Raw genomic sequence first — 27,893 nt, 5'->3', positions numbered from 1 at the left:
AAGGTCTCTGGAAGTGCTCTTGGGTCTATACATCCTGCTGGATGGGTAATGGTGAGATGGTCTGGCTCTCCTCTGATGCTGCCTGATTAATCTGGCTTCCCTTAAAGCCTCCTTCTGTTCTTCTTCTTCCAACATATACATCATGTAAAGAGGAATTCCCATTGTAAAGACCATTGTGCAGCTATCAGATACTAGCTCAGTAATTCTCCTTAAATACAATGTTTTCCAAGGGTAATGCAGAATGTAAAGGAAGGCATCCTGAGCAGAACAGTGAAAATTATTTTCCTATACCTGCAATGAATCCTAAGATACAGCCAAAAGTCACCACAAATAATCTCAGTTCAGCAGTGTTCTTTAGCCAAGTACCTCGACCTTGATGAGCAGGTCCTGGCAAATTGTGCCTTTTAAATAGCGGTACACATTCTCATGGGCAGATGGAAAGACCAGAAGTTACAGAATTTCCGACAGGTAACGTCATCCCGTCCTAATTCGGTCACTTGCATGTGGCTGCCACTCAGTGCGTTTCTTCAGTGTGCCCTAAAACTCAGCTGAGTTTATGCTGAGGCGCTTCTGAAGCAGAACCCTGGCACACGCTGAATCTGTTACAAATTCTTGGCTAACCTGATGGTCTGCTGCCATGAGGAAAAGCATACGTCTGAGCAGTACGGATAAATGGGACAGCTGGTAACACTCTCCGCAACAAGACTTGACCTGAAAATTAAAATAAGATACAATATCAGTAAATCAAAAAATGTACTAAACTAGAATAAGTTCCTTCTAAAGTGTACAATATATTTCCTATTTACATTACACATTATGACATGATATTCCCCCCCCCCACAACTTACCACAAAATATAAATTGCAACACAACTCTCTAAGCGTGAGGTGATGCATTCTGGTAAAAAAAACAGCAGTCATTATACTTTGAATGGAAGTAGGCTTGGTGCTGTAGAAGAGCAGAGTATTTGGGGATACAGGTTCCCAGGACATTAAAGGCAGCTCTTCAGGTTGACACAGTTGTTAAAAAAAAAAGCTAATGGAATTCTAGTTTTATCACAAGAGGTATAGAATATAAAAGCCAAGGGGTAATGACAAACCTATATAAAACCTAAATAAGACCTCCATTAGACTAATGTGTACGGTGTTGGGCTCCACACCACAGGAAGGATATTGAGGCTTTAGAGAGGGTACAATGCAGATTCACTAGGATGCTGCCTGGTATGAAGAAATATAAATACAAAGAAAACTTGAAAAATTGGGACTCTTTGGAACAATGCACATAAAAATTTATTCGTTCATGGGATGTGGGCGTCGCTGGCAAGGTCAGCATTTGTTGCCCATCCCTAATAGCCCTCGAGAAGGTGGTGATGAGCCACCTTCTTGAACCGCTGCAGTCCGTGTGGTGAAGGTTCTCCCACAGTGCTATTGTTAGATAGGGAGTTCCAGGATTTTGAACCAGCGACGATGAAGGAACAGCAATATATTTCCAAGTCGGGATGGTGTTTGACTTGGAGGGGAGCACGCAGGTGGTGTTGTTCCCATGTGCCTGCTGCCCTTGTCCTTCTGGGTGGTAGAGGTTGCAGGTTTTGGAGGTGCTGTCGAAGGAGCCTTGGCGAGTTGCTGATGTGCATCCTATAGATGGTACACACTGCAGCCATGGTGTGCCGGTGGTGAAGGGATTGAATGTTTAGGGTGGTGGATGGGGTGCCAATAAAGTGGGTTGCTTTGTCCTGGATGGTGTCGAGCTTCTTGAGTATTGTTGGAGCTGCACTCATCCAGGCAAGTGGAGAGCATTCCATCACACTCCTGACTTGTGCCTTGTAGATGGTGGAAAGGCTTTTGGGAGTCAGGAGGTTAGTCACTCGCCGCAGAATACCCAGCCTCTGACCTGCTCTTGTACCCACAGTATTTATGTGGCTGGTCTAGTTTCTGGTCAATGGTGACCCCCAGGATGTTGATGATGAGGGATTTGGCAGTGGTAATGCCGTTGAATGTCATGGGGAGGTGGTTAGACTCTCTCTTGTTGGAGACGGTCATTGCCTGGCACTTGTCTGGCGCGAATGTTACTTGCCACTTATCAGCCCAAGCCTGGATGTTGTCCAGGTTTTGCTGCATGCGGGCATGGACTGCTTCATTATCTGAGGGGTTGCGAATGGAACTGAATGCTGTGCAATCATCAACGAACAAGCCCATTTGTGACCTTGTGATGGAGGGAAGGTCATTGATGAAGCAGCTGAAGATGGTTGGGCCTAGGACACCGCCCTGCGGAACTCCTGCAGCAATGTCCTGGGACTGAGATGATTGGCCTCCAACAACTACTACCATCTTCCTTTGTGCTAGGTATGACTCCAGCCACTGGAGAGTTCGCATATCATGGGGTGATATAATAGAAATGTTTAAAATTATGATAGGACGGGATAGGGTAGATATAAGTGAACTGTTTCCAGTAGTCGAAGGTTCCAGAATGAGGTGCCATTGATACAAGATTACATGCAAGCTATTTAGAACGGAAGGCAGGAGAAACTTCTTTACACAGCACATTATCAGGCTGTGGAATTCACTTCCATATTCGTGGTTGAGGCAAAAATTGTCAACATTCAAGATTAGATTGAATAGGTGGATGAGGAAAAAGGGGTTGAAGGGATATGGGAACAGGGTGGGTAAATGTGATTAGAACTACTTGTTCACTTAGGAACATAGGAATTGATAGATGACAAAGGTCCATCTCGTTTATCTTCTACCATTACGCTAATTGCATGATACAATGATTATGGAGGTGTTGACTAATCATGGCAATCAATCACTATCAATTAGTTTACAAAAGACCCTGACAAGAAGTGAGGAAAATCCACCAGTGGTGAAAAACTTTTTGAATCAAAGTCACCTGCTGCTTCCAAGCATGCTACACTTACCATATGTCGTGTCTCAAATTATTCATATACTGTATCCCAAAAAAATATTTTCTGAAAGAAATCTAATTTGCATTTGAATGAATCGACACTTTCTGCTTCCACTGTCTCCCTAAGGAATCTGTTCCTTAGATTTACCACTTGCTCATCGAAATAATGTTTCCGCAGATTAGTTCTGAATTTACTCTCCTCCCCACTTCAAGTGCAGAGTGTGTCCTCTGGTTTTACTGCTTGGAAGTAAACGCCAACATGGACATGTAAAAGCCAAATGGCCTGTTTCTGTATTGTAACCCACGTATTTCTATGCGATGACTGGAGGGAAACAGTTGTGAAGCGCCAAATTCAACGAACCAAGACTTGTAACATGAATGAAAATCACATCTGCAATTTCAGGCTATAGACAGAAAAGTGTAAGTTTGTAAAATGGATTTCTTCTTGTTGACATTAAGAACATCCTTTAAACTTAGTGCCACTAACAAGAAATCTGTTTCACAAGCTTACACTTTCCTATATGCAATTGTGGTATTGCCGTTTTTAATTTTAATTTTAATGACTATTTCTAAATTCTTACAACTGTAGGATAGTAATCTGATAGATGCTTAGTGGGTACTATCATGTGCAAGATTATGATGCCTTGACCTCATCACTGTGCGTCTACCCTCTTAGTGGACTATCTAAACTATCTCCCAAATAAGAAAAGATATCCGAATCTGCTTTTGTTCAAAACAGCCTCGAGGAGAACTGCTATATCTCAACTAGAAAAGGCTCCATTATTCAACTTTCCTATGGAAGCGTTGTGCTGGATTGGCAACCAGAATGGAAATTATGCCAATCCACACTGACTGGAATGGCAGCTAGCTAGAGGCTGACTTGGATGAATGGAAGATGCCACAGATCAATTTATTATTGTGAAAAATATATGAAATACTTTCCATTCCCCTCAAATTTTCTACTCTCCTAAAGGCACTGACACATGTTATAATAGTTTCACCAGCCATTTACACCCTCTAGCACCTCACCCAAGTGGCTATTCCTTATGGGCCGAGCTAAACCGTAAACAAGCTATTACACCTTGGTAAGCAACACAGCTGCACCTACTCCTATTATACCCAATGTAAACACATATATACACATAATGCTTTTCAGCAGCAATCACTGAATAGCAGCTAGGAGTAGAAACCTTGATTGATCTTCCTCACCCTACCCCAGCGATATTGAGGCCAACTGTAGTGCCCTAATTCCCATCCCAGCTCAGATGACAGTTTTTTTTAATATAAGCTTTCTGGGGAAAGTATCAACTCCCCCACCCCCCGTGGCATTCCACTTTAACATTGAACTGCCTGCTTTGTTTTACCAAAACTCAATTGTGAAATATATTTTGCAAACGACACAGTAATCTGCGACACGATCTCACATAATACTTTAACGGAGTTTTAGTTGCTTACCAGCTGAGCTACGAGAGAGGCATGATGGGCACAAAGTTCAGCACTTCCATATCTGAAATTTAAAAAAATATGATGTACCAAACACAGTATCGGATTCTTCAACCAAAAAGTGTGCTAATTCACTAAGCCTTCAACAAACAATTTTATACACCAAGACAGTTGTGTGAAACTATATACTTAAGATCTAAGGATTCAAATTTATAACAGCTTGCCGTGCAATTTTTTTACCTCCGTCAAAGGGAATAGATTAAAGGACTTGTGCAGATTACAAATTTGATTATATTACATTTTGTTATTTAGTACCTACCGTGCAAGAAAGCACCATGCATCTGTAGCCAGCAGTGCTGTTAACATGTGAGGACTGAGTACAGCATTCAATAAGGAGCACTCCTGTAACAAACAGCACAGATTTGTAATCATACAGAAATTTCAAAAAAATCTTTAACCATTCAAATTAATAGAAAGAAAGAACTTGCATTTATTCAGCACCTTTCATGACCTCAGGGCATCCTAAAGTACTTTACAGCCAATGAAGTACTTTTGAAGTGTAATCACTGTAGTAATGTAGGCCAATTTGTGCACAGCAAGATCCCATAAATAGCAATGAGATAATGACCAGATAATCTGTTTTTAGTGTTCTTGGTGAGGGATAAATATTGGCCAGGACACTGGGGAGAACTCCCATGTGCTTCTTTGAATAGTGCCATGGGATCTTTTATGTTCACCTGAGAGGGCAAATGGGGCGTCAGTTTCATCTGAAAGAAAGCACCTCTAGCAGTGCAGCCTCCCTTCGTACTGCACTGAAGGTCAGTCTAGATTATATGCTCAAATCTCTGAAGTAGGACTTGAACCCATGACCTTTTGACTCAGAGGTGAGTGCTACCACTGAACCAAGGATGACACTTAATAAAACAGGAGGACTGAGGAGCCACTGCATAATTATGCTGTGCCATGGAATCGTGGCAGCAATTTCTCAATGAATTGGTGATCTCAAACGTAGAGCTGCTTCTCCATACAGAGAGGGGGATTATAAAATATAGAGCAAATCACTTTCACCTTTCTCATACATCTTCAAGCAGCCGGTCCACGAGAAACACTGGTGTTGGATAGGGACATCTGCCCACCCTCTCAACTGCAAAATGACGCTTGATGATGGAGCAGCTTAAAAGGGCGAACTGCGTTTAAAATAGACTGATGAGATGGAGGTGACGGAGAGATTCATCAAAAATACTTACACACTATTTTGGATGAACAACTCAATGGAAAGGGGCCACCCACAGAAGTCATGACTTGACAACATCAGTTTGGTGACTTAGAGTCCACATCAGATGAGACAGGTGCAACATAGATTGCACCTGTGCAGCTACAGCTTCTAATCATCTTTGATGGGGCGATTAATGGATGGACAGGAAGTGGGGTAGGAGAACAAGAACAAGTACAGTAGGTGCAATATGTTGTACTGAAATATTTAATGGAAACATTATTGCAGTATTCTTTTCTATTATAAAAATTATTCTCAAAACTTTAAAACACATTAATGTACTATTGGTTTTTATTTACTTGAACATGGAGCTCTATTTGTATGCTGTTGTCCAGTTGTAAATTTACCATCTCAGCAACATATTTTGCAGAGGTGAGGAACAAGAAGAGAAGCTATTTTAAAAAGCTAATAATAACTGTGCGATTCATAAACAATCTGAAAAACTGTCAGTTAGTCTCAGGAACCAGTAAGATATTGCAAAAAAAATACATTAGTAAATACTGAAATACACTTAAAATACTATGCTAATAAGGGCAATACTTTTAATTATCGCTGGTCTGTGGTATGCTTTGTAAATTACAGTAATAGCAGCATCCAGCAGCAATACATTAATAAAGAGTGAACATTCATCTTCATTTTGTGACTTTGTGATTTTGTGAGTTAATCTCAGTGCAACCATTTTTTTGTGGAGGGGGAATACAAGGAATGAAAACTCCTCCTCAAAATATCTCAAAGAATGGAACCGTCCCATCCCCAGTTTATTTTAAGTCAAAGTTTAACTCACCAACTCTGGAAAAAAAGAAGCTGGAAGGGACGTGATAAAAGAGCAGAGATGAATACATACATATTCATAAAGACTGATACTTTGCTGAGCCTGTCCCTTACTCATCACTCCTGGCAATTGGGCTGGCAAAGAAAGCTCTGCATTACACCGCTGGAAGTTAAGAAACAGTACATGGAACAAAGATAACCTGAGCACAAACAAAAAGATAAAAGAAGATTAGGTGGCAACTTTTTTATCCTAGTGAGAAAATTTGTAATCCTTTGCTATTCCCACTACTTGTCATGCTAGGATGTCATTGCAGAAGACAATCACTAGTCCTGCTCAAGTGCCAAGACAGGGAGATAACATGCTCAGTAATGTCTGCTATTCTGTGACAGATCACAAGAAGTTTTATATTGGGTTAAGTGCTCTTCTAGTGTCACTGGCTCCTGATGGATCTCATGTAGCTGGTGGCAACTCCAGACTAAGCTTGCTAATTAGTGAATGCTGGTAGTTGTGTTTTTTTTTTAAAGAATTGGGTCCTCCTAGTAACCAGCAGTAGCAAATCTTGCAAGTTTGCTTGAGGTTGCTGCTGGTTGGATGAGACCCATGGGTCAAGAGTCAGCAGCACTAGCACCTGTCTTGGGCACTATCAAAGCAGTTTAAAATAGTTGCATTTGTTCATTGATTTTCTTTCCATTCCTGTATGAAAGTGCCTCTGTTAAAATTGTGAACTCTGTAAAATCAGCCATACAGAAAAGATATGCTGCTACGTATATTATGCTCTGAAGAACTGGTCCATGTCCCTGATAGTGATTTGCTTGCACCAGTATTTATTTCTGTATCTTGAGGAGTTAGTAATTACATATTATACAAACGAGTCTCACAGAATTTTTCAACAATCTCATTCAAAAATCTCAACAGAGCCTCGAACTCAGCTTAAATTACAATAAAATGGGTTAACCATAATAAAAAATCTTTTACAATATTCATGCATTGAATTAGTCAAGCCATTAAAAAAAAATCACAAAGTTACTAAGTATATGCTCACCAGTTTAAACTTAATTAGCCGTGTTATGAAGTGCCAGTGGTCTGCCTTTTCCCAGCTTCCCAAGTGCAGATGAAGTTATCAACTGGTACAATAACCGATTGGTTTTATAGACAATATGCACTCCATTCAACAGCATGGCGTAAAATTTGAGTCTGAATTAAAGTGTTGGTGAGCACAGTAGAAGCTGAGTGGACGATCAGCAGATACAGTAACCAGCACTTCACGTATAGCTCAGTACCACACCATATAGTGCATTTGTCCATTGAGTTGTTAGAGTGCGTTTAATCCATTAATGAAAAGGTTTGTTGTTTAGAGAGAATCCAATATGGCGTTTAATAGATCGATTAATAAAATGTCATACATAGACATTTGGTTTTATGAGCTTTATTATGTAATCATCTGTACTTCCTAGTGTAACTAAACTGTTAGCCTTGTTCCTGATGGATTTTAGCCACATTGTAGGGGCCCTTACCTTGGTTTTTCCTCTGAAAACTTGCTACCAGAACACCAGAGGCTCTGAACCTCCCAGGGCAGTGATGGAAGCTTGTCCATGATATTAACCAGCAGCAAGCATTGTGGAAGGGCCAGCTCCAGACAGAAATCTTAACATAAATGGAGATGGACATTTAACAAAATTCCATCAACAAAATCACAGGTGGTTGAAACAAACATTTTATTATTATATATGTGGCACTAAAAATACTTATTAAAAATCTGTCACAACAAAACTCAAATTGATAAGAATGTACAATTAAAGCTTCATCAAAATCATTGCCCTGTTCATAATTAGGTCACCATTATTGAATGGCACATAAAATATTAGAATGCACTCGTTTGCAGTATAATCTGGGATTTTGACTACCCGCTTCTCAGTATAGGAACTGTACAGAGATACTTTCAACACAACAGGATCAGATTGCTATTCTCTAATGACTGATGTCTCCTCTTTTAATACAGTTGTTTTAATAGTCATTATGTAAAGACTGACAACAAAGGACTCTCTCTCTTTGCCCCATCCCAACCCCCAAAATCATTTCAAAACATCAAAATTCCTGAAGAAAATTAGCTATTTATCTTCTAGTTAAATGTTTTTCTCTTTTCAGTTCCAAATTATGACCTGCAATAACCATGGAAGTTAGGATTGGCTGATATCAATGTCTAACTGCTCACTATGTACTGTACTGACTTTTACAAATGTAATTCTTTAAAATCATGGTGTTTGAAAACAACTTTTTTTTTATTCGTTCATGGGATGTGGGCGTCGCTGGCAAGGCCGGCATTTATTGCCCATCCCTAATTGCCCTCGAGAAGGTGGTGGTGAGCCTCCTTCTTGAACCACTGCAGTCTGTGTGGTGAAGGTTCTCCCATAGTGCTGTTAGGAAGGGAGTTCCACGATTTTGACCCAGCGACGATGAAGGAACGGCGATATATTTCCAAGTCGGGATGGTATGTGACTTGGAGGGGAATGTGCAGATGGTGTTGTTCCCATGTGCCTGCTGCCCTTGTCCTTCTAGGTGGTAGAGGTCGCGGGTTTGGGAGGTGCTGTCAAAGAAGCCTTGGCGAGTTGCTGATGTGCATCCTGTGGATGGTACACACTGCAGCCACTGTGCGCCGGTGAAGGGAATGAATGTTTAGGGTGGTGGATGGGGTGCCAATCAAGCGGGCTGCTTTGTCCTGGATGGTGACAAGCTTCTTGAGTGTTGTTGGAGCTGCACTCATCCAAGCAAGTGGAGAGTATTCCATCACACTCCTGACTTGTGCCTTGTAGATGGTGGCAAGGCTTTGGGGAGTCAGGAGGGAGTCACTCGCCGCAGAATACCCAGCCTCTGACCTGCTCTTATAGCCACAATATTTATATGGCTGGTCCAGTTAAGTTTCTGGTCAATGGTGACCCCCAGGAAGTTAATGGTGAGGGATTCGGCGATGGTAATGCCGTTGAATGTCAAGGGGAGGTGGTCATTGCCTGGCACTTGTCTGGTGCGAATGTTACTTGCCACTTATGAGCCCAAGCCTGGATGTTGTCCAGGTCTTGCTGCACGCGGGCACGGACTGCTTCATTATTTGAGGGGTTGCGAATGGAACTGAACACTGTGCAATCATCAGTGAACATCCCCATTTCTGACTTTATGATGGAGGGAAGGTCATTGATGAATAGCTGAAGATGGTTGGGCCTAGGAGACTGCCCTGAGGAACACCTGCAGCAATGCCTTGCGGCTGAGATGTTTGGCCTCCAACAGCCAATACCATCTTCCTTTGTGCTAGGTATGACTCCAGCCACTGGAGAGTTTTCCCCCTGATTCCCATTGACTTCAATTTTACTAGGCCTCCTTGGTGCCACATTCGGTCAAATGCTGCCTTGATGTCAAGGGCAGTCACTCTCACCTCACCTCTGGAATTCAGCTCTTTTGTTCACGTTTGGACCAAGGCTGTAATGAGATCGGGAGCAGAGTGGTCCTGGCGGAACCCAAACTGAGCATCGGTGAGCAGGTTATTGGTGAGTAAGTGCTGCTTGATAGCACTGTCGACGACAACTTCCATCACTTTGCTGATGATCGAGAGTAGACTGATGGGGCGGTAATTGGCCGGATTGGATTTGTCCTGCTTTTTGTGGACGGGACATACCTGGACAATTTTCCACATAGTCGGGTAGATGCCAGTGTTGTAGCTATACTGGAACAGCTTGGCTAGAGGCACAGCTAGTTCTGGAGCACAAGTCTTCAGCACTACAGCCGGGATGTTGTCGGGGCCCCTAGCCTTTGCTGTATCCAATGCACTCAGCCATTTCTTGATATCACATGGAGTGAATCGAATTGGCTGACGACTGGCTTCTGTGATGGTGGGGATATCGGGAGGAGGCAGAGATGGATCATCCACTCGGCATTTCTGGCTGAAGATGGTTGCAAACACTTCAGCCTTGTCTTTTGCACTCATGTGCTGGACTCCGCCATCATTGAGGATGGGGATGGTCACAGAGCCGCCTCCTCCTCCCGTTAGTTGTTTAATTGTCCACCACCATTCACGACTGGATGTGGCAGGACTGCAGAGCTTTGATCTGATCCGTTGGTTGTGGAATCGCTTAGCTCTGTCTATAGCATGTTGCTTCCGCTGTTTAGCATACATGTAGTCCTGAGTTGTAGCTTCACCAGGTTGGCACCTCATTTCTAGGTATGCCTGGTGCTGCTCCTGGCATGCTCTTCTACACTCCTCATTGAACCCCTGGCTTGTTGCTAATGGTAGAGTGAGGAATATGCCGGACCATGAGGTTACAGATTGTGCTGGAATACAATTCTGCTGCTGCTGATGGCCCATAGCGCCTCATGGATGCCCAGTTTTGAACTGCTAGATCTGTTCTGAATCTATCCCATTTAGCACGGTGGTCGTGCCACACAACACGTTGAATGGTGTCCTCTGTGCGAAGACGGAACTTCGTCTCCACGAGGACTGTGCGGTGGTCACTCCTACCAATACTGTCATGGACAGATGCATTTGCGACAGGTAGATTGGTGAGGACGAGGTCAAGTAAGTTTTTCCCTCGTGTTGGTTCACTCACCAACTGCCGCAGGCCCAGTCTGGCAGCTATGTCCTTCAGGACTCGGCCAGCTCGGTCAGTAGTGGTGCTACCGAGCCACTCTTGGTGATGGACATTGAAGTCCCCCACCCAGAGTACATTTTGTGCCCTTGCTACCCTCAGTGCTTCCTCCAAGTGGTGTTCAACATGGAGGAGGACTGATTCATCAGCTCAGAGGGGGCAATAATCAGCAGGAGGTTTCTTTGCCCATATTTGACCTGATGCCATGAGATCTCATGGGGTCCAGAGTCAATGTTGAGGACTCCCAGGGCCACTCCCTCCTGACTGTATATCACTGTACCGCCACCTCTGGTCCGTCTGTCCTGCCGGTGGGACAGGACATACCCAGGGATGGTGATGGAAGAGTCTGGGACGTTGGCTGAAAAGTATGATTCTGTGAGCATGGCTATGTCGGGCTGTTGCTTGACTCGTCTGTGGGACAGCTCTCCCAATTTTGGCACAAGTCCCCAGATGTTAGTGAGGAGGACTTTGCAGGGTCGATTGGGTTTGGTTTGCCTTTGTTGTGTCCGGTGCCTCGTGGTCCGGTGCCTCGTGGTCTGGTTTTATTCTTATTATGACTTTTTTTTAAGCGAGATTTTACAACTGAGCAGCTTGCTAGGCCATTTCAGAGGGCAATTAAGAATCAACCACATTGCTGTGGGTCTGGAGTCACACATAGGCCAGACCGGGTAAGGACGGCTGGTTTCCTTCCCTAAAGGACATTAGTGAACCAGATGGGTTTTTATGACAATCCGGTAGTTTCATGGCCACCATTACTGATACTAGTATTTTAATTCCAGATCTTATTTATATATAGATATAATAGGATAGGTTGAAGTCCGACTGTTGCAAATATCACTATACACAGATATGGCTATGCTTACAACGTATGCTGCAAATTATGGTTTTTTTTGGGGCAGGAGATGATATGTGACTGGAAAGGCCAATGAGTCCCATCAGTTGTTCCTGTCATGTGACTGTGATAGAGGAATTTTTTTGCAGTATTGCAAGCATATTCGTGATCTTATACTAAATAGGCTGCACTGGTGTGAAATTTACATCTGTGGCATTTCGTTATCACAAGGTGAATAGCTGTGCATGTCTGAAATTGCTTAATGTTATTATAGGGCAAGTTTAGCTGAAAATTGTATACTGTTGCTTCAAGTCAGTAAAGTAGTTAAACTAAACTAGCTGAGTAATTTTAAGGAGATTAAATCACTGTTGGATCACCATTCCCTGAACTCACCCAGGTTATCTGCTAACATCATCTCCACAAAGGGCCTGAAGGGCAGCAGCTGTGAGACAAGAGCATCCAGAGCAACTGGGACAACGCAAGCAATTTGATCACAGGGTCCATCAGACAAAACTGGTGCATACAAACTAGGAGGGAATTTACTGCAGGAAGAGTTAAAAAGAAAAGTTAGAGTTCTCCAATACTTGCAAAAGTTATCATATTTTACATTTATATTTTTACCACTCATTCTTTAAAGTTATTTTCTTGCATTATCACTGCACCAGTCCCCAAGCAAGTGGTTGCAAAGCTGTTTGTTCCCAGGTCACTTCCAATACAAAGAAACTAACTGCTAAAAGGTGCATAAGAGATGCTTGGGTTGACTCATCCACAATTGTCCTTTCCTCCCTAAAGGAAAACATTTTACTTCTGCACTGTGTTTAGTCTCGACTGCCTGGGCAAGGTCAGCAACTTGCTATGAAGGGAATCACAGAAATTAACAGAGTATCAAAGTAGCTCTAAACATTCACTACAACTCAAGATACTGTAGGACATTGCAATTTAAATTAAGAACCAACAGAGCCTGGTAAGTGTGTGTGGCAAGAGAGAACAAGGTAAAGCTCAACTGTGATTCCCTCCATGGACAAATAGCCTTCTGACAGTCCCTACCTAGGTTCACACATGCACTGTCAGCATCGATCAAGCCATATCCCACCAAGAGTCAGCAACTTCAGGAAAAGGGAGAAAACAGAGAGAAAAAACCAAACCAACCCATCCCATTTTTTACCGATGGAACACCACTCTCCAGCTTCAACCTGTGACCCCCAGAGAAATGAGACAAGTGCACTAGTGAGGTAGCCTCTAACTACCTCATCTATATTTACTGTTCATTAATCTAGACAGTAAAGGTACATCACACACAGAACCGCTGCTGCTCGCCGATGTGTAGCCTTACCTGTACATCTGAAGATAAAGATGGTGCAGTAGATGACAAGACTTTGAGAGGAAATCAATGAATTCCTGCAATTGTGAGAGTAAAGCATCAATACAGAATCTAGAAGATTGATGCTTTAATGAGGTTACAAATGAAAATGCTAGTTAAATGGACCATATGAAAATTTTTTAAATGTGCAACCAACTTCATTATTCAAAAACTGATCATGAAAGATCAAGGCAACAAAAATATTTTTTTTCTGCTGAAAATGATTTTTTTTAAATTTAAGGCTTCCTTAGATAGATATTGGTGCATTTGGGCATAATTTCTGGAAAAAAACGATAGCACTTCCTTAATCATCATGATACATAGTATCATAATAATACAGCATAGGAGGCAGCTATTCGGCCCATCGTACCTGTTTCAAAGAGCCAACCAATTCACCCCTTCCCCTGCCCTCTCCCCATAGCCCTGTAAATTTTTTCCCTTCAAGTATTTAGCTAATTCCCTTTTGAAAGATACTATTGAATCTGCTTCCACCACCCTTTCAGGCAGTGCGTTCCAGGCCATTACAACTCGCTGCGTAAAAAAATGTTTCCTCATGTCGCCTCTGGCTCTTTTGCCGATCACCTTACATCTATGCCCTCTGGTTACCAATCCTTCTGCCACTGGAAACAGTTTCTCCTTATTTACTCTATCAAAACCATTCATGATCTTGAACACCTCTATCAAATCTCCTTTTAACCTTCTCTGTTCTAAGGAGAACAATGCCAGCTTCTCCAGAGTCTCCACATAACTGAAGTCCCTCATCCCTGGTACCATTCCAGTAAATCACTTCTGCACCCTCTATAAGGCCTTGACATCCTTCCTAAAGTGTGGTGCACACAATTGAACACAGTACTCCAGCTGAGGCCTAACCAGTGTTTTATGAAGGTATAGCATAACTTCTTTGCTTTTGTACTCTATGCCTCCACTAATAAAGCCCAAGATCCCATGTTTTTTTTTTAAAAACAACCTTCTCAACTTGTCCTGCCACCTTCAAAGATTTGTGTATGTGCACCCCAGGTCTCTCTGTTCCTGCATCCCCTTTGATATTGTATCATTTAGTTTATATTGCCTCTCCTCATCTTCCTACCAAATTGCATCACTTCACACTTTTCTGCGTTAAATTTCATCTGCCACGTGTCTGCCCATTTCACCAGTCTGTCTATGTCCTCTTGAAGTCTGTTACTATCCTCCACATTGATTTCTGCATTTCTGAATTTCGTGTCATCTGCAAAATTTGAAACTATACTCTATGTACTTAAGCCCAGGTCACTAATATATATCAAAAAGAGCAATGGTCCTAATGCTGACCCCTGGGGAACACCACCGTATACTTCTCTCCAGTCTGAAAAACAACCATTCACCACTACTTTCTGATTTCTGTCCTTCAGCCAATTTTGTATCCACGCTGCCAATGTCCCTTTAATCCCATGGGCTTTAATTTTGCTAACAAGTCTATTATGTGGTACTTTATCAAACGCCTTTTGAAAGTCCATATACACAACATCAACCGCACTACCCACATCAACCCTCTCCATTACTTCATCAAAGAATTCAATAAAGTTAGTCAAACTTGATTTTCCTTTAACAAATCAGTGCTGACTTTCATTTATTAGCCCATACTTTTCCAAGTGCCAATTAATTTTGACCCGGATTATTGTCTCTAAAAGTTTCCCCACCACCGATGTTAGGTTGACTGGCCTGTAATTGCCAGGTTTATTCCTCTCCCCTTTTTTTGAACAGGGGTGTAACGTCTGCAATCCTCCAGTCCTCCAGCACCATTCCCATATCTAAGGAGCATTGGAAGATTGTGGCTAGAGCCTCCGCAGTTTCCACCCTTATTCCCTCAGTGACCTTGAATGCATCCCATCTGGACCGGGTGACTTTTCTACTTTGAGTACTGCCACTCTTTTAAGTACCTCCTCTTTATCTATTTTTATCCTATCCAATATTGCTACTCCCTCCTCCTTTACTGTTACAATGGCAGCATCCTCTTCTCTAGTGAAGACAGATACAAAGTATTCATTTAGTACCTCAGCCATGCCCTCTGCCTCCACAAGATCTCCTTTGTTGTCCCTAATCAGCCCCACCCTTCCTTTGAGCATTTATATGTTTATAAAAGACGTTTGGGTTCCTTTTTAGGTTAGCTGCTAATCTATTCTCACTCTCTCTTTGCCCCTCTTATTCCCTTATTTAGACCTCTTCTGTACTTTCTGTATTCAGTCTGGTTCCCTACTGTATTATGGACCTTACATTCGCATTAGCCTCCTTTCTGTCTTTCATTTTAATCTCTATATCTTTAGTCAGCCAGGGAGCTCTAGTTTTGGATGCCCTTCCTTTCCCCCTCGTAGGGATGTGTCTACTCTGTACCCAAACCAACTCCTCCTTGAAGGCCTCCCATTGTTCAATTACTGTTTAGCCTACCAATTTTTGATTCCAATCTACCTGGGCAAGATCTCTTTTTAAACTCACTGAAATTTGCCCTCCTCAAGTTAAGCATTTTCACATTTGATTGTTCTTTGTCCTTTTCCATATCTATTCTAAACCTAATGATATTATGATCACTGTTCCCCAAATGCTCCCCCACCAAAACATGCTCCACCTGCCCCACTTCATTCCCCAGAACTAGATCTAGCACGGTCTCCTTCCTAGTTGGGCTAGAAACACTGTTCCAGAAAGTTCTCGAACACATTTCAGGAATTCCTCCCTCTCTATGCCCTTTACACTGTACTGTCCCAGTCTACATTGGGATAATTGAAGTCCCCCCTTATCACTACTCTATAGTTCTTGCATCTTTCTGTAACATGCCTGCAAATTTTCTCCTCTAGCTTCTTCCCACTATTTGGTGGCCTATAGTATACGCCCAGTAGCGTTAATAGCTCCTCTATTGTTTCTTAATTCTAACAAAATAGATTCTGCCTTTGACCCCTCAACTACATCATCCCTTTCCAGTGCTATCATAATTTCTTTGATCAATATTGCCACCCCCTCCTTTCTTTCCTTCCTTCCCTATCTTTTCTGAAAACCTTGTAGCCAGGAATATTAAAGTTCCCAATCCTCCCCTTCTTTGAGCCAGGGATCTGATATTGCCACTATATCATAGCCCCATGAGGCGACTTGAGCCTGCAACTAACCAACCTTATTTACTACGCTATGTGCATTTAAGCACATGCACTCTAAACTCATCTTAGACTGCCTCCCATTTGCCCCCTGTCTGATCCCTCCTATTTCTGAACTATTCTTTACTCGAGTGCTACTTGTCCCTCCCAGTCCTCTGTGTGCCTTATTTCTCCTCTCTAATGTTTCATCCTAGTGACCATCCCCGTGCCAAATTAGTTTAAACCCTCCCCCACAGCACAAGTTAACCTCTCCGCGAGGGCATTGGTCCCAGCTCTGTTTAGGTGCAACCCATCTATCTTGAACAGATCCCTCCTGCCCCAGAACTGGTCCCAATACCCCAGGAATCTGAAGTCCTTCCTCCTGCACCATTGCTCCAGCCATGCATTAACCTATCTTATCCTACTATTCCTATAGTCACTAGCACATGGCACGGGGAGTAATCCAGAGATTACTACTTTTGAGGTCTTGCTTCTTAACTTCCTCCCTAGCTCCTGAAACTCTGACTGCAGGACCGTGACCCTTTTCCTTCCTATGTCATTGGTTCCCACATGGACCACGACTTCTGGCTGTTCCCCTTCCCCCTTCAAAATGTTTTGCACCCTCTCAGTGATGTCTTTTACCCTGGCACAAGAAGGCAATACACCATGCGGCACTCACGTCGGCAGTTGCAGAAATGCCTATTTGTCCCCCTGACTATCGAATCCCCTATAACAATTGTATATCTTTTGCTCCCCTGCGCAGCTGCGTCTCCCCTGGTGTCGTGGATTTGTTCCCGATTGCACTCCCCTGAGGTGTCAACACCCTCACTGGTATTCAACACTGAATACCAGCTTGTGAATACCACACTCCCGACAGACTCCTACACTGCCTGCCTGTTCCTCCTAGTCTGTCTGGTGATCATGCACTCTCTCTCCGCCTGACCTCCCTAGCTGCGGGGTGACCACCTCCTGAAACATGCTATAAGTAACATGTATAAGTAACTTGCCAATAAAGGTGTGTGTCAATGCAATGTGGTACTGAACCATACAATGGTGTAACATGAGCACTACTTTGCCTCTAATTATTAATATAAGTAGAAATTATATTTTGTGTCATTTTAAGCAGTAGGACTGAATAATCAATGCAAAGTAACAAATCATATCTCAAATACTCTCTTTAAAGTGATCGATGTAAAAATAAAAGTATATCTGTGATGACTGCAAAATGAAATGCAAGGGTCATGCTTGACTTTATAACCTTTAAATAAAGAACAACAGCTTGGTATGTCTTATAAGACTTTTACTAAAATGGTAACCTTGAAATAAGTGACATTCACAGCTCATATTACCTTTACATAGTGCACAAGTGTGTTGGCAAAAAAACGGCACAGCTTCATGGTCTTCTGGAAGAGTTTCCAATCCGTGGTGTTCGTGTTCCCCTGGATGAAGTGCAGATGCTTAGTAAAATATAAACCTCAATACCTTTTCATTGACACATGAAAGCTCATGTGGAAAAGCTAACTCTTATAAAAGGTCTGGATTTAAAAATGTTGGCTCAAGTTAAAGGAGACCTCAGCAGCAGTTTACCAACGCCACAAAATTACATAACTATGTCTAAAATGTCCAGAGGTTTCAAAGTTCCTCTGTTTAGAGATCATGGGAACAAGTTAGGAGTAGGAGATAACAATTTCAACATAGTGAGGATGTAGGGAGCATGAAGAAGACATAGCATAAATTGTTGCAGTAGGTACAAGAGAATCTTACACGGTCTGTTGCTATGTCTAGAAAGTACAGTTTCAGTGTGTGGATAGCATCAGGGGTAAAAGTAGTAAGTTTTGTAACAAAATAATTTGAAATAATTCAATCAGTATTTGGTTATTTTTTAAATGAATCAATTAAATGAGCCAAAGATAGAAGGGAACTTTATTTTAAAAAGAGCCAGCCTTAAAAGTCTGATACCTTTTGGAAAATTGATTGAAAAATTTAAAAAAAGGGACAGGATGGGAGGAGAGAGAAAGGGTTCCTGCTCCTGATCACTACCTAACAACACCTGTTGGAAAGTATGCACGAGCAGACAAGATTGGCTTGGGCATGATACTGCCCGGACAGTAAAATAGTTTGTTGTCACTCGATGTTTAAGCACAAATATGAAGACTAACCACTTGAGTGAGTTCTTATAGGCTGTTGGCACCTGGGAACCTGTATCCCACCATAAGTCAGTACCTTCAAAAAAAAAGGAAATTTAAAAGGCGCAGCCTAGTTGTGACTGGATCAGTTCCAGGATAGATATTTTTTTCTTAAAAGTCTAAACATACACCCCTCATTTGTCACACTTACTTCTTGTGTCACAACTTGTTTTTCCATCATACCTGAGTGTCATGTCTGTGCATAACTGTAAAAGTTGCAACCTAATTTTTTTTTAAACTTTCTGGGCTGTACAGAAAGAGTTTTCAATCTGCCCATGGCCAGAAAATGGCACCCAGTGCCACCAATACCAGCCATTTACATTCGCCAGCAGTAACACTGCTGCTCCCTGAGGAACCTTGGAAAACTTGCTCCTTAAGTGATTGGTTGTCCCTTTCTCCAGTGAAAGTAGCATTGTCTTGTTTATATTTTGCCAAAGACAAGGCAGTTGGGAACTTAGACAGCAACTGATTAACTCCTTACATTTCCCTTTTCCTCAATCCTGGCCTGTAGATAAGTAGATGCTCAGCTGTCCTACTTCAGGAATGGATAACTGGGAATTAGGCTGTTGTTTCCTCTGCAGCTGACAATGACTGTGCTGTTCTGCCAAGATTTCACTCTCTGCCAAATGTCGCACATTAAAGAAGCTTTATTATTAAAAACAAGAATTAATAATTACCACTCCTGCAGGTTGGTTCATTTGCTCAGCTAACTGCAGGCATGAGTTGAAAGAATAGAGAATGTCCTCACAAAGGCCAGCAACAAGTTCATCATGCGGCAGCTTACTCTCGAGCAATACCCGGTGCTTCACACTTATTCTGGAACAGAATGTCAAGCTGTTACAAAAAACATCTGATGTATAACAATGCTGTAAAACCAATTTTTTTCTCTGGTCAACTGAGTGAAAAAAGCATCTCAAATTTTAAACAAAGACATGTACACTTTTATCTCCTTAGAGCTCTTATTGTGATAGTTATGCTGCTTTGCACTACGTATTCCCAATGCTGTAGTTAATTCCACCCCCATCCCCCCCATTACCAGTGGTCAGAAGTGGTCAACGTTTAGTGGACAAGAATCAGTTGAACAGTAACATCGGTTTCAGGAAGAAGTATATTTAGAATTGGGTTGTGCAAGAATTATCATTGTAAAATAGCCTAAAATACCAAAATTAGTCTTCTGGAGAAACAGGAAATTATGAGGTAGCAAAGTAAATGTTTCACCAATACAGTTTGTACTTACTTAATAAGGAATTTCCATGTGTTAGCATGTAGGGCATGGTCCATTTTGGAAATGACTGAACAAATCTCCAAAACATTGTGCACCACTGCAAAATGGGAGATATTTAGAAATAAGCTTAAAAAATGCCAGATCTCAATAAAGATGAGAAGTATTTATCTCAGTGATGTCAATGTCCAAGAAGCATTGTCATCATTTTAACAGACACAAATTAGCTGAAGTCAATTTCTCAAGAGTGGCATTTCAAAACAATCTTTTAAATTGAAAATCACGATCGAGTTCTGATCTATCCATGCAACTCAATTCAACAAAATTTATACTGCAGTATAAATTGCATTTCAACCACTCATTTTTAGGTAACCTATAAAATTACATAACGCTAAACATTAAAAGAAAAGCCACTATTTGATGGTATTAACATTCAGCTCATTATGAAAGGCCTGGACGTATTATAATCCTTCATAATTAATTTATTCCATCTTATTCACAGCTTCTGATTGGAGTTGGAGGCATTATCTTCCTCAGAATAATTAACATGGCAGGAAGCAGGATAAAAGGATGCAGTCACCTTTGGTCAAATCTCCTGTTAAACAGAAGTTGATTTTGGCTCACAGGCTATAATGACATGGAATTAACTACACAAAACAAACTCCCTATCACACTAAAGTGGATTGGAAATATATCCATACAAGTCATCTTTCCAGATCACTGACCATCTACACAAAACAAAAATTGAATTTAATATAGGTACCTTGACTTTGCAGCAATTATATTTCAGTTTGAAAACTACAATTAATGAATGCTCATTACATTTTACACATTAACTCAACCAATGGATACAATGCTAAAAGGACTGAACTTCAAGTCAAAGTATCTCCCTATCTCTTGTAAACTTATGTTGTAGTTTGTTATGCTAAAGAACTATGGATAATAAATATTGTTACTCAGGTCTACTGTGATCTCAATCACTGAATTAAAGATACACAGATTTTGCAAACTGAGGGGTCATCAAAAGACCAGAGCAAATTTTAAACGTGACAAGCATTAAAAAAAAACCTTATTAAGCAAATATTATTGAACCTACACCCAGAAATTCCAATTAGTGATACTGTAAAAATATACATTCATTCTTAAACAGTATAGATAACTTTCAGAAATAACAGACAAAATTCAAAAATAGAATATTCCAAACGCACCTGTCACCATATATGCAATATCTTCATCAGTGGCAGCTGCCGATTCCAAAACTATTCGATCCAGCAGTTCCATGAACCGCTTTTGAAGGGAATATGCTTCCTTAAATAAAGACTGTAGCAGGTCAGCAACCAAGTGCAAGTGACCACTGTATACAGTCTCACTGTCCTAAATACAGGTAAAAAGCAGAGTCATCAGCAAAAGGGCAATCCCTGTATAAGACACAGTTTATCAACATAATGACACATCATTGGTTTGAACTTACTGCAACTATTTCAGAATTTGTTTTACACTTGTAGACTCAGTTTTAGTTACAATTTGACTTGAAAAAAGTCCATGCATTTGCCAGCCTATATATGCTATGTTTAACAGCAATAGAAATAAAAAATATTATAATCGTCACATATGCCAGCTCAAGCAGAGTAACTAATCTATTGCTTCCCTTTGACTCAGAGAAATAATTCTGCTGGTCCTGGGATCGAAGGGTGAGAGAAAGAGAGAAAGGAGGAGAAAGGGGGAAGACAAAGATTGAGAAAAAGACAAAGAGAAAGATAAAAATAGAGAGAGAGAGAAAACGAAAGATGCAGACAGAACGAAAGAGAAAACAAACCTGTATTTATATAGCACCTTTCATGTCCTAAGGGTGTACCTGTTTCACAGCCAATAAACTGCTATTCTAGTCAATGTTTCAATGAAGAGGGAGTGATGGTGGCGGTGTTAAAAGGGAGAGAGACACTACCTGAAGAGAAAGAACCATTTACAATGTCAGCGAGCATGGGGCCAGGAGGGTAAATAGGGTGGTCAGCAGTTTATTAGGAATGGGTTCAAGGGAGCAGGAGGTGGATCTCATGGACAAAATGAGCTCGGAGAGGGCCATATCAGAGAGAAACTAGAGAAAGACGCGGGTTCAGGGCTAGGGCGGGGGTAACCTGGGGAGAGATTGGGCAAGGAGAAGGAGGAGGAAACAGTCCTGGAGTAGAGCTAAAACCCACAACCTTCTGATGCTTTGTTCAGTAGTCAGTGTTAAATTTGGCTCAGTGGTAGCAGTCTTGCCTTGGAGTCAGAACGTCAGAGTCTCCAGAGACTTGAGAACATAATCTAAGCTTACACTTTAGTGCAGTACTGAGGGAGTGCTGCACCCTCAAAGTGCCATCTTTCAGATGAAAGGTTAAACTGTGGTCCCATCTGGTCTCTCAGGTGGATATAAAAGATCCCATGGCACTGTTTGAAGAAAAGCAGGGGCGTTCTCCCGGTATCGGGCCAACATTTATCCCTCAACCAACATCACCAAAACAGATTATCTGCTCATTTACCTCACTGCTGATTGTGGGATCTTGTTATGTGCAAATTGATTGCTGCAGTTATCTACATTACAACAGGGCTGAAACTTCAAACTTTTGGCTATAAAATGTTTTGGGACATCCGGAGATCGTGAAAGGCATTATATGTTCTTTCTTTCTTTCTAGTCCGTCTCAATGGAGATCGCTGAGTGTTTCCAGCATTTTATGTTTTTATTTCAGATTTTCAGCTTTCCATAAAACAAAAATCACCCATTTTGCCCCAGGGAAGGGGAGAAAAAGCACTCAAATGGCATGTTACTGGTGATGCCAAAGATCATCCTCTTAAATGGAATGGGGCATGACCCAAATAGAAAATAAAAGATTAGTAACAGAAAGTTTAGTCTATTTCAAGTATTTCACCTTGCAGTGACTAAAGGTATTCTTCAGGACATGAAAGACAGCCGAGGATAGTGAACGGATGCTTGCCAAGGCTGGAGCCTCCTCAAATGTGCACAAATGATGCACAAGATTCATCAGAATCTCCAAAAGTTGGACCTGAGACTGTGTGTAGAAAACAACAAAAATTATATTAGCATGCTGCAGAACATATAATGCACATGTGCAGATAGATCACATACCTTTTCAGAAAACATTTTGCAAAATGCCCAAGTCCAAATTAACATTATTCCATTTCATGACAGTGGTTTCTTTTACAGCTTTTGTAGTACTAGTAGAACTAATAAAAAGGAAGAGTAAAATGTTACCATCTACCAGACTGCAGTTAATCTCAGCATAATTAATATTTCAGATTATTTTTTACTGGGGGTAGATAACATAATTACTAGGATCAACAAATTCCATTTTTACAAGTTTCAATAAATTCATGATTTTTGAACAGTTATTTCAAATATTTTTGGCAGCCATTCTCATAGGACAACTTTTATTAAAATGTAATAAAGTTGTACCAAGCCATACAGAACAAAAGGTTCCATTCTTGGTCCATCCTGGTTAAGCTGATCTCCGCACTGGTTTGGCATGTTAGGTGTCAAGTATCAGACTTATAGGTCTCTTTCAGCTTTTGTCCGTAGCTATTTCAGAGGCATTCATGGAGTATACGTGTCCCTTATTTTTCCTTCCTACACTTGTCTGCATTAAATTCAATCTCCCATTATTCTTCCCATTTACATATTTTGCCCAACATATTCTGTAATTTCTGAGCTGCCTCCTGCAATTTCACTGCCATTTCTAGTTTGATACCATATGTAAATTTGACCAGATTGCATTGAGTTTCTGAATACAAGTCATTTACGTAAATTAGAAACACTAATGGTCCCAGCATCGAACCCTGGGACACCTCATTCGATACTTCCACCCACTCTGACATAACTCCTCTAAAGAGTACTATTACGTTTAACTGATAGCCTTTAGCATGAAACTTTGTCAAATGCCTTTTGAATGTCTACGTACACAATATCGTAGGGCTTACACAGTCCACTTGAGTTGTCACTTCCTCAAAAGGAGTTGAGAAGATTGGTCAGGCAGGATCAATCCTTCTGAATTCACATTGACTGCTGTTTACTAAGCTATTATTGTACAGATAATCCTCAAGTTTACTCCTGATAATCAAATCCATTATTTTACATGGCTCTGTAGTTGCCTGTGTTTGAACTCAACTCTTTAGTGGTTCACGTGCAATGACACAACCATTAACATCATGAGCGTCACTTACATAAACTTTCAAGTATAAAATAAGGATTAATAATTAACAAAAAAGAAAAGAACCATTTAATCTCAAAGTCCTACCTGTATAGTGTTCCTCAGTGCTGCCTGTAGGTCAGTGTTCTGACTGGACAACCCCCCTGCCTGCCGGGATAACTCATTTGTAAGCTCATCAAACAATGTACTTGCCTAGCAGGAAGAAAACCATCATGAATTTTACCTTTCAGCTGGGGAATGATTTATGGTACTTGAAACTAAAAGAATGAGAGTGGGGGGAGTGGGGTGAAGTAACTTCAAAGATAATAAAAGAAATAAATATAGTTAACAGTTTGAAATTTTAAGATTTTTTTTGACTTGTCAAAATGTAAAGAAGTTGCTGCTTAGCGTTAATTGTTTTAGCTCTTGTCTACTACTTATTTCATACCTTGAGCAAAAGCCATATGACAGCTGGACTCAGATAATGCAACAGTAGTAGGGTACTAGATACAGTATTACACAATTCCTAGAGATTGTATCATTGCCCTTTCAACGTAACACACAATATGTCAAAGGAAACTAAAACATAATGGTCTGAGCTCTCCAATTACTATCCAATGAGCAGACTGGCCACAGTGAACAGGAAGGTCCAAGGTTTGATCCCAGGTCTGTGCCAAGTCAGCTCATTTCAGCCAGAATGGTGGTGAGGGGTGGGTTTTCAGTTGGCATCACTGCCCTTAGGCTGGGGGGGGGGGGGTGGGAACAGTCTGGGTTCCCTCTCCTGGTCACTATCCAGTGATCCCTGCTAGAAATACACCTATGTGGAAGTTAGGTGAGGACAGGATAGAACTGGGCAAGGTGTTTGCGTGGTGGAATATTCTGTCAACTCACACTGCAGAGACTCAAACATAAATTGATGGCCACTAGGTGCCCATGCAATAGTACTCTAGCAAGGAGTGAATGCTTCCAGTGATGAAAATTGGCAGAAAAATACAAAATGGCCTACATGACTTTGAAATTATGTTTTAAAAAGTAAATACAATAAATAAAAATGAAGATACATTGAAACTAGAAAATTTGCATACCCTGGGTAATACTTGAGAGAAAAAGGTCTGTTCTAACTCAGCAAGGCTGATGTGGGGCAAAAGCTTGTCTATGAGAATCTTCAGCACTCCTTTAAAAAAAAAGCAATTGATTTTAGTTCTCTTGAGATTCCTAATTTGCAAATTGCACATTGTGCTTTGCTTCAGAATGGTAATTTTTCACTTTTCTATATTTAGTTGCAACATCTATTTGGAAAGAAGCAAACAACATACATTAAACAATCACCAGAAAAAAATACAACAAATTAAAAAAGTTTGAGCTATTCAGAACAAACACAATTCAATATGTTGTGTCACACTGGTTCCCAGAAAAAACTGTATGCCTATTTTAAAACAATTTTTCTAGGCAAGAAAGCTGAAATGCAAATTAATATTCTTCTTCAAGAGGAACAAGTACATAGAGTAAAAAAATTACTCAGGTGTCCTTTTGTGAATCTGGGGAGCACATGTGTGGACAAACATTTTTTTAAATCATTGCTTTTTAATTGAGAAACCTAGCTGTACAATGCAAAGCGCCACTGCCAAGGTTGAAGGCTAAGGTAAATTAGGAAGTGATGGTTAGGTAAATCCAAGCTGTTTGGTGTAAATGAAGACTCAGGGGGATAAGGAGGTCCATAGTTTTGATGTACTGGGAAAGGCAACTTGTGGTGATCAGTCTCTTGCATGCTATTCATTTAAATAAAAACAGAAATTGCTATAAATTCACAGCAAGTAGGTCTGCATCTATAAAGAGAAAAGAAAGATTAACATTTTGGATGTGTACCTTTTTTTGGAGCTGAAAAATAAGCAAGACCCTCTGTAGGGGCAAAGAGGGGAAAAAAGGGGTACGGAAGGAAAAGAGACAACAGGAAGTTAGTGGGTTGAATGGCCTGCAAATTGCTTAATTGAGGAGCAGGACCTTGTTAAATAATATAAAATATCAGCTCTGTGAGGCAAAGGGTTGTTAGAAGAACAAGTAATTCAGAAATAGATGAAAAGCACAGGAAAGGAATGAGCCTAAAATGAAAACAAGAAATGCTGGAAAAAGTGAAGTCCATCAGCACCAAAGGGAGAAAAAAACAGGACCGGTAGAACTCCCACCCCCAGGCAGAGCTATGTCCAGAAGAGTATACGCCCAAAGCACCAACTCTGATCGATCCACCCCACTTCCTCAGCTGAAAGCAATATGGTTAAGGTTAGAAGTTACTAAAGTCAATCTTCCTATCAAAAGTCTACAGAGTGCCCAGGAAAAAGGTGAGATACTGTTCCTGAAACTCATGTTGAGCTTGGTTGGAGCAATGTAGAAGGCCAAGGCAGAGTGGTCAGATCATAAATAGGAAAGGGGAATTAAAGTGACAAGCAACAGGCAGATCAGAGTCACACAAGCAGGTAGAATGGAAGTGTTTAGCAAAGCAGTCACCTAATCTGCATTTGATCTCCCCAATATATAGACCACCACAGAAAATACAGTGTACTGGATTGGAAGTATATGTAAATTGCTCTCTCACACAGAACAAGTATTTGGATCTCTGGACAGTGGTAAATGGACATATGCTATATCTGCTGTGGCTGCACAAGTACCAAGGGAAAGGCAGCCTGAAGTTGAAGTGAAGGCAAAGGGAACAAGGATATCTTGGAGGGAACAATCCTTCTGGAAAGCAGAAAGGGGAGCAGAAAACATGCTCAGTGTGAGATCGCGTTGTAAGTGGCACAAATGGCAGATGATCTGGCAAAAATGGGGGCTCGTGAGGTAAAAGGTGAGAACAAGGGAATTTTGTTGTTCTAAAAGGCAGGGGGTGAGAGCAGAGGAGCAGAAAATGGGACAGAGTCTTGCTAACCACTGTCGAAAGGAAATCTCAGTTGAGGGAAAAGGAGAACATTTCAGTAGCTCTGGTGTGGAACGTGGAGTAATCAGAACAGATGGAGATAGGGATGGAGGCTTCACAGCAAGCAGAGTGGGAAGAGCACTATCTAGCTGGCTGTGGTAGTGTGGAAATCCCATTAACAAAGATGGAAAAAGAGATGTCCAAGAAAGGAAGAGTCAGAATTGGACCATGTAAAGGGGAGAGATTCGTGGAAATTAGAAGCATAGTCAATGGAATTCTTAAACACAGTCATCAATGTAACAGAGGAAGACATCAGAGGGGAGCCCGAGTAGGCCTGAATAAACTGTTCCACTTATCGTAGAAAAAGAGAAACATAGTTGGAACCCATTTGGGTTCCCAGTCCAACACCTTTTATCTGGAAGAAGTGAGTGGAAGTAAGAGAAATTGTGTAGCATGAGAACAATTCCAGCCAGGTGGGTAGTCATGAGAGAAGGAGACTGGTTGGGTTGCTGTTCATGGAAGGAATGGAGGGTCTGGAGACCATCCTGGTGAGGGATGGCGATGTGCATCCACAGTGAAAAGGAGGAAATCGGGGCTGGGGGAATCGTCAGAGGTAGAGGGCAACAGAAGTAGGTAAAAAAGGAAAGATAGAGTCAATGTGATGGGATAAGAGCAATTGATCTACTGTGACGATTGTGTTGGTGTAACTTATGGAGGAGGTGGAAACAGGTTGTGTGGGGTTTGAGAGGTACGAGATTGGTAGTGGGAAGGAGAGATCCCCAAAGACAGGAGATTTATAGCAGTATGGGAAATAATGGGCCGGATTTTGCTGTGAGCAGCAAACAAACGGAGGGTGCTTGCACTTGCCCATAGACTTGCTATGAGCTTTTGCACAGCAACTTCCTGTAAATTAGAGAGCCAAAAAGAATGGCGCCCTCTACAGGGCATCTGGAACATGTGTGAACAGGGCAAGCAACTGTCTATCCCCTCAACCAATCAGATTGAAGCATGTTAATATGCTATGCAGAGACTGAACCAGGAAGTGTAAATTAGAACAGTGACCTCAATGTCAAATCAGGTGCAGAAAGT

The 27,893-nt window shown here is 41.4% G+C and overlaps 1 protein-coding gene across 4 annotated transcripts in view; it reads right to left on the bottom strand.

Moving 5' to 3' along the window:
* firrm (fignl1 interacting regulator of recombination and mitosis) overlaps nt 1–27,893 on the bottom strand; it is a 58,427-nt gene that overhangs the window by 22,361 nt on the left and 8,173 nt on the right. Inside the window, exons 3-16 of one of the 4 annotated variants that reach the window (XM_067990422.1) lie at nt 24,982–25,070; nt 24,005–24,109; nt 22,622–22,762; nt 20,924–21,089; nt 19,731–19,815; nt 19,171–19,309; nt 17,657–17,746; nt 13,186–13,250; nt 12,246–12,394; nt 7,904–8,033; nt 6,402–6,588; nt 4,664–4,746; nt 4,357–4,408; nt 622–711 (exon numbers count right to left, since the gene is read on the bottom strand). In XM_067990422.1, the coding sequence (XP_067846523.1) occupies nt 622–711; nt 4,357–4,408; nt 4,664–4,746; nt 6,402–6,588; nt 7,904–8,033; nt 12,246–12,394; nt 13,186–13,250; nt 17,657–17,746; nt 19,171–19,309; nt 19,731–19,815; nt 20,924–21,089; nt 22,622–22,762; nt 24,005–24,109; nt 24,982–25,070 (1,571 nt within the window). Of the gene's footprint in view, nt 1–621; nt 712–4,356; nt 4,409–4,663; nt 4,747–6,401; nt 6,589–7,903; nt 8,034–12,245; nt 12,395–13,185; nt 13,251–17,656; nt 17,747–19,170; nt 19,310–19,730; nt 19,816–20,923; nt 21,090–22,621; nt 22,763–23,668; nt 23,762–24,004; nt 24,110–24,981; nt 25,071–27,893 lie in introns of those variants that run through there. The other 3 variants (XM_067990423.1, XM_067990424.1, XM_067990425.1) reach the window with 3 other exon arrangements.

This window comes from Heptranchias perlo, chromosome 9 (genome assembly GCF_035084215.1).
Source record: "Heptranchias perlo isolate sHepPer1 chromosome 9, sHepPer1.hap1, whole genome shotgun sequence".
Lineage (NCBI taxonomy): Eukaryota > Metazoa > Chordata > Chondrichthyes > Hexanchiformes > Hexanchidae > Heptranchias > Heptranchias perlo.
This window is presented reverse-complemented; position numbering and strand designations above follow the sequence as displayed.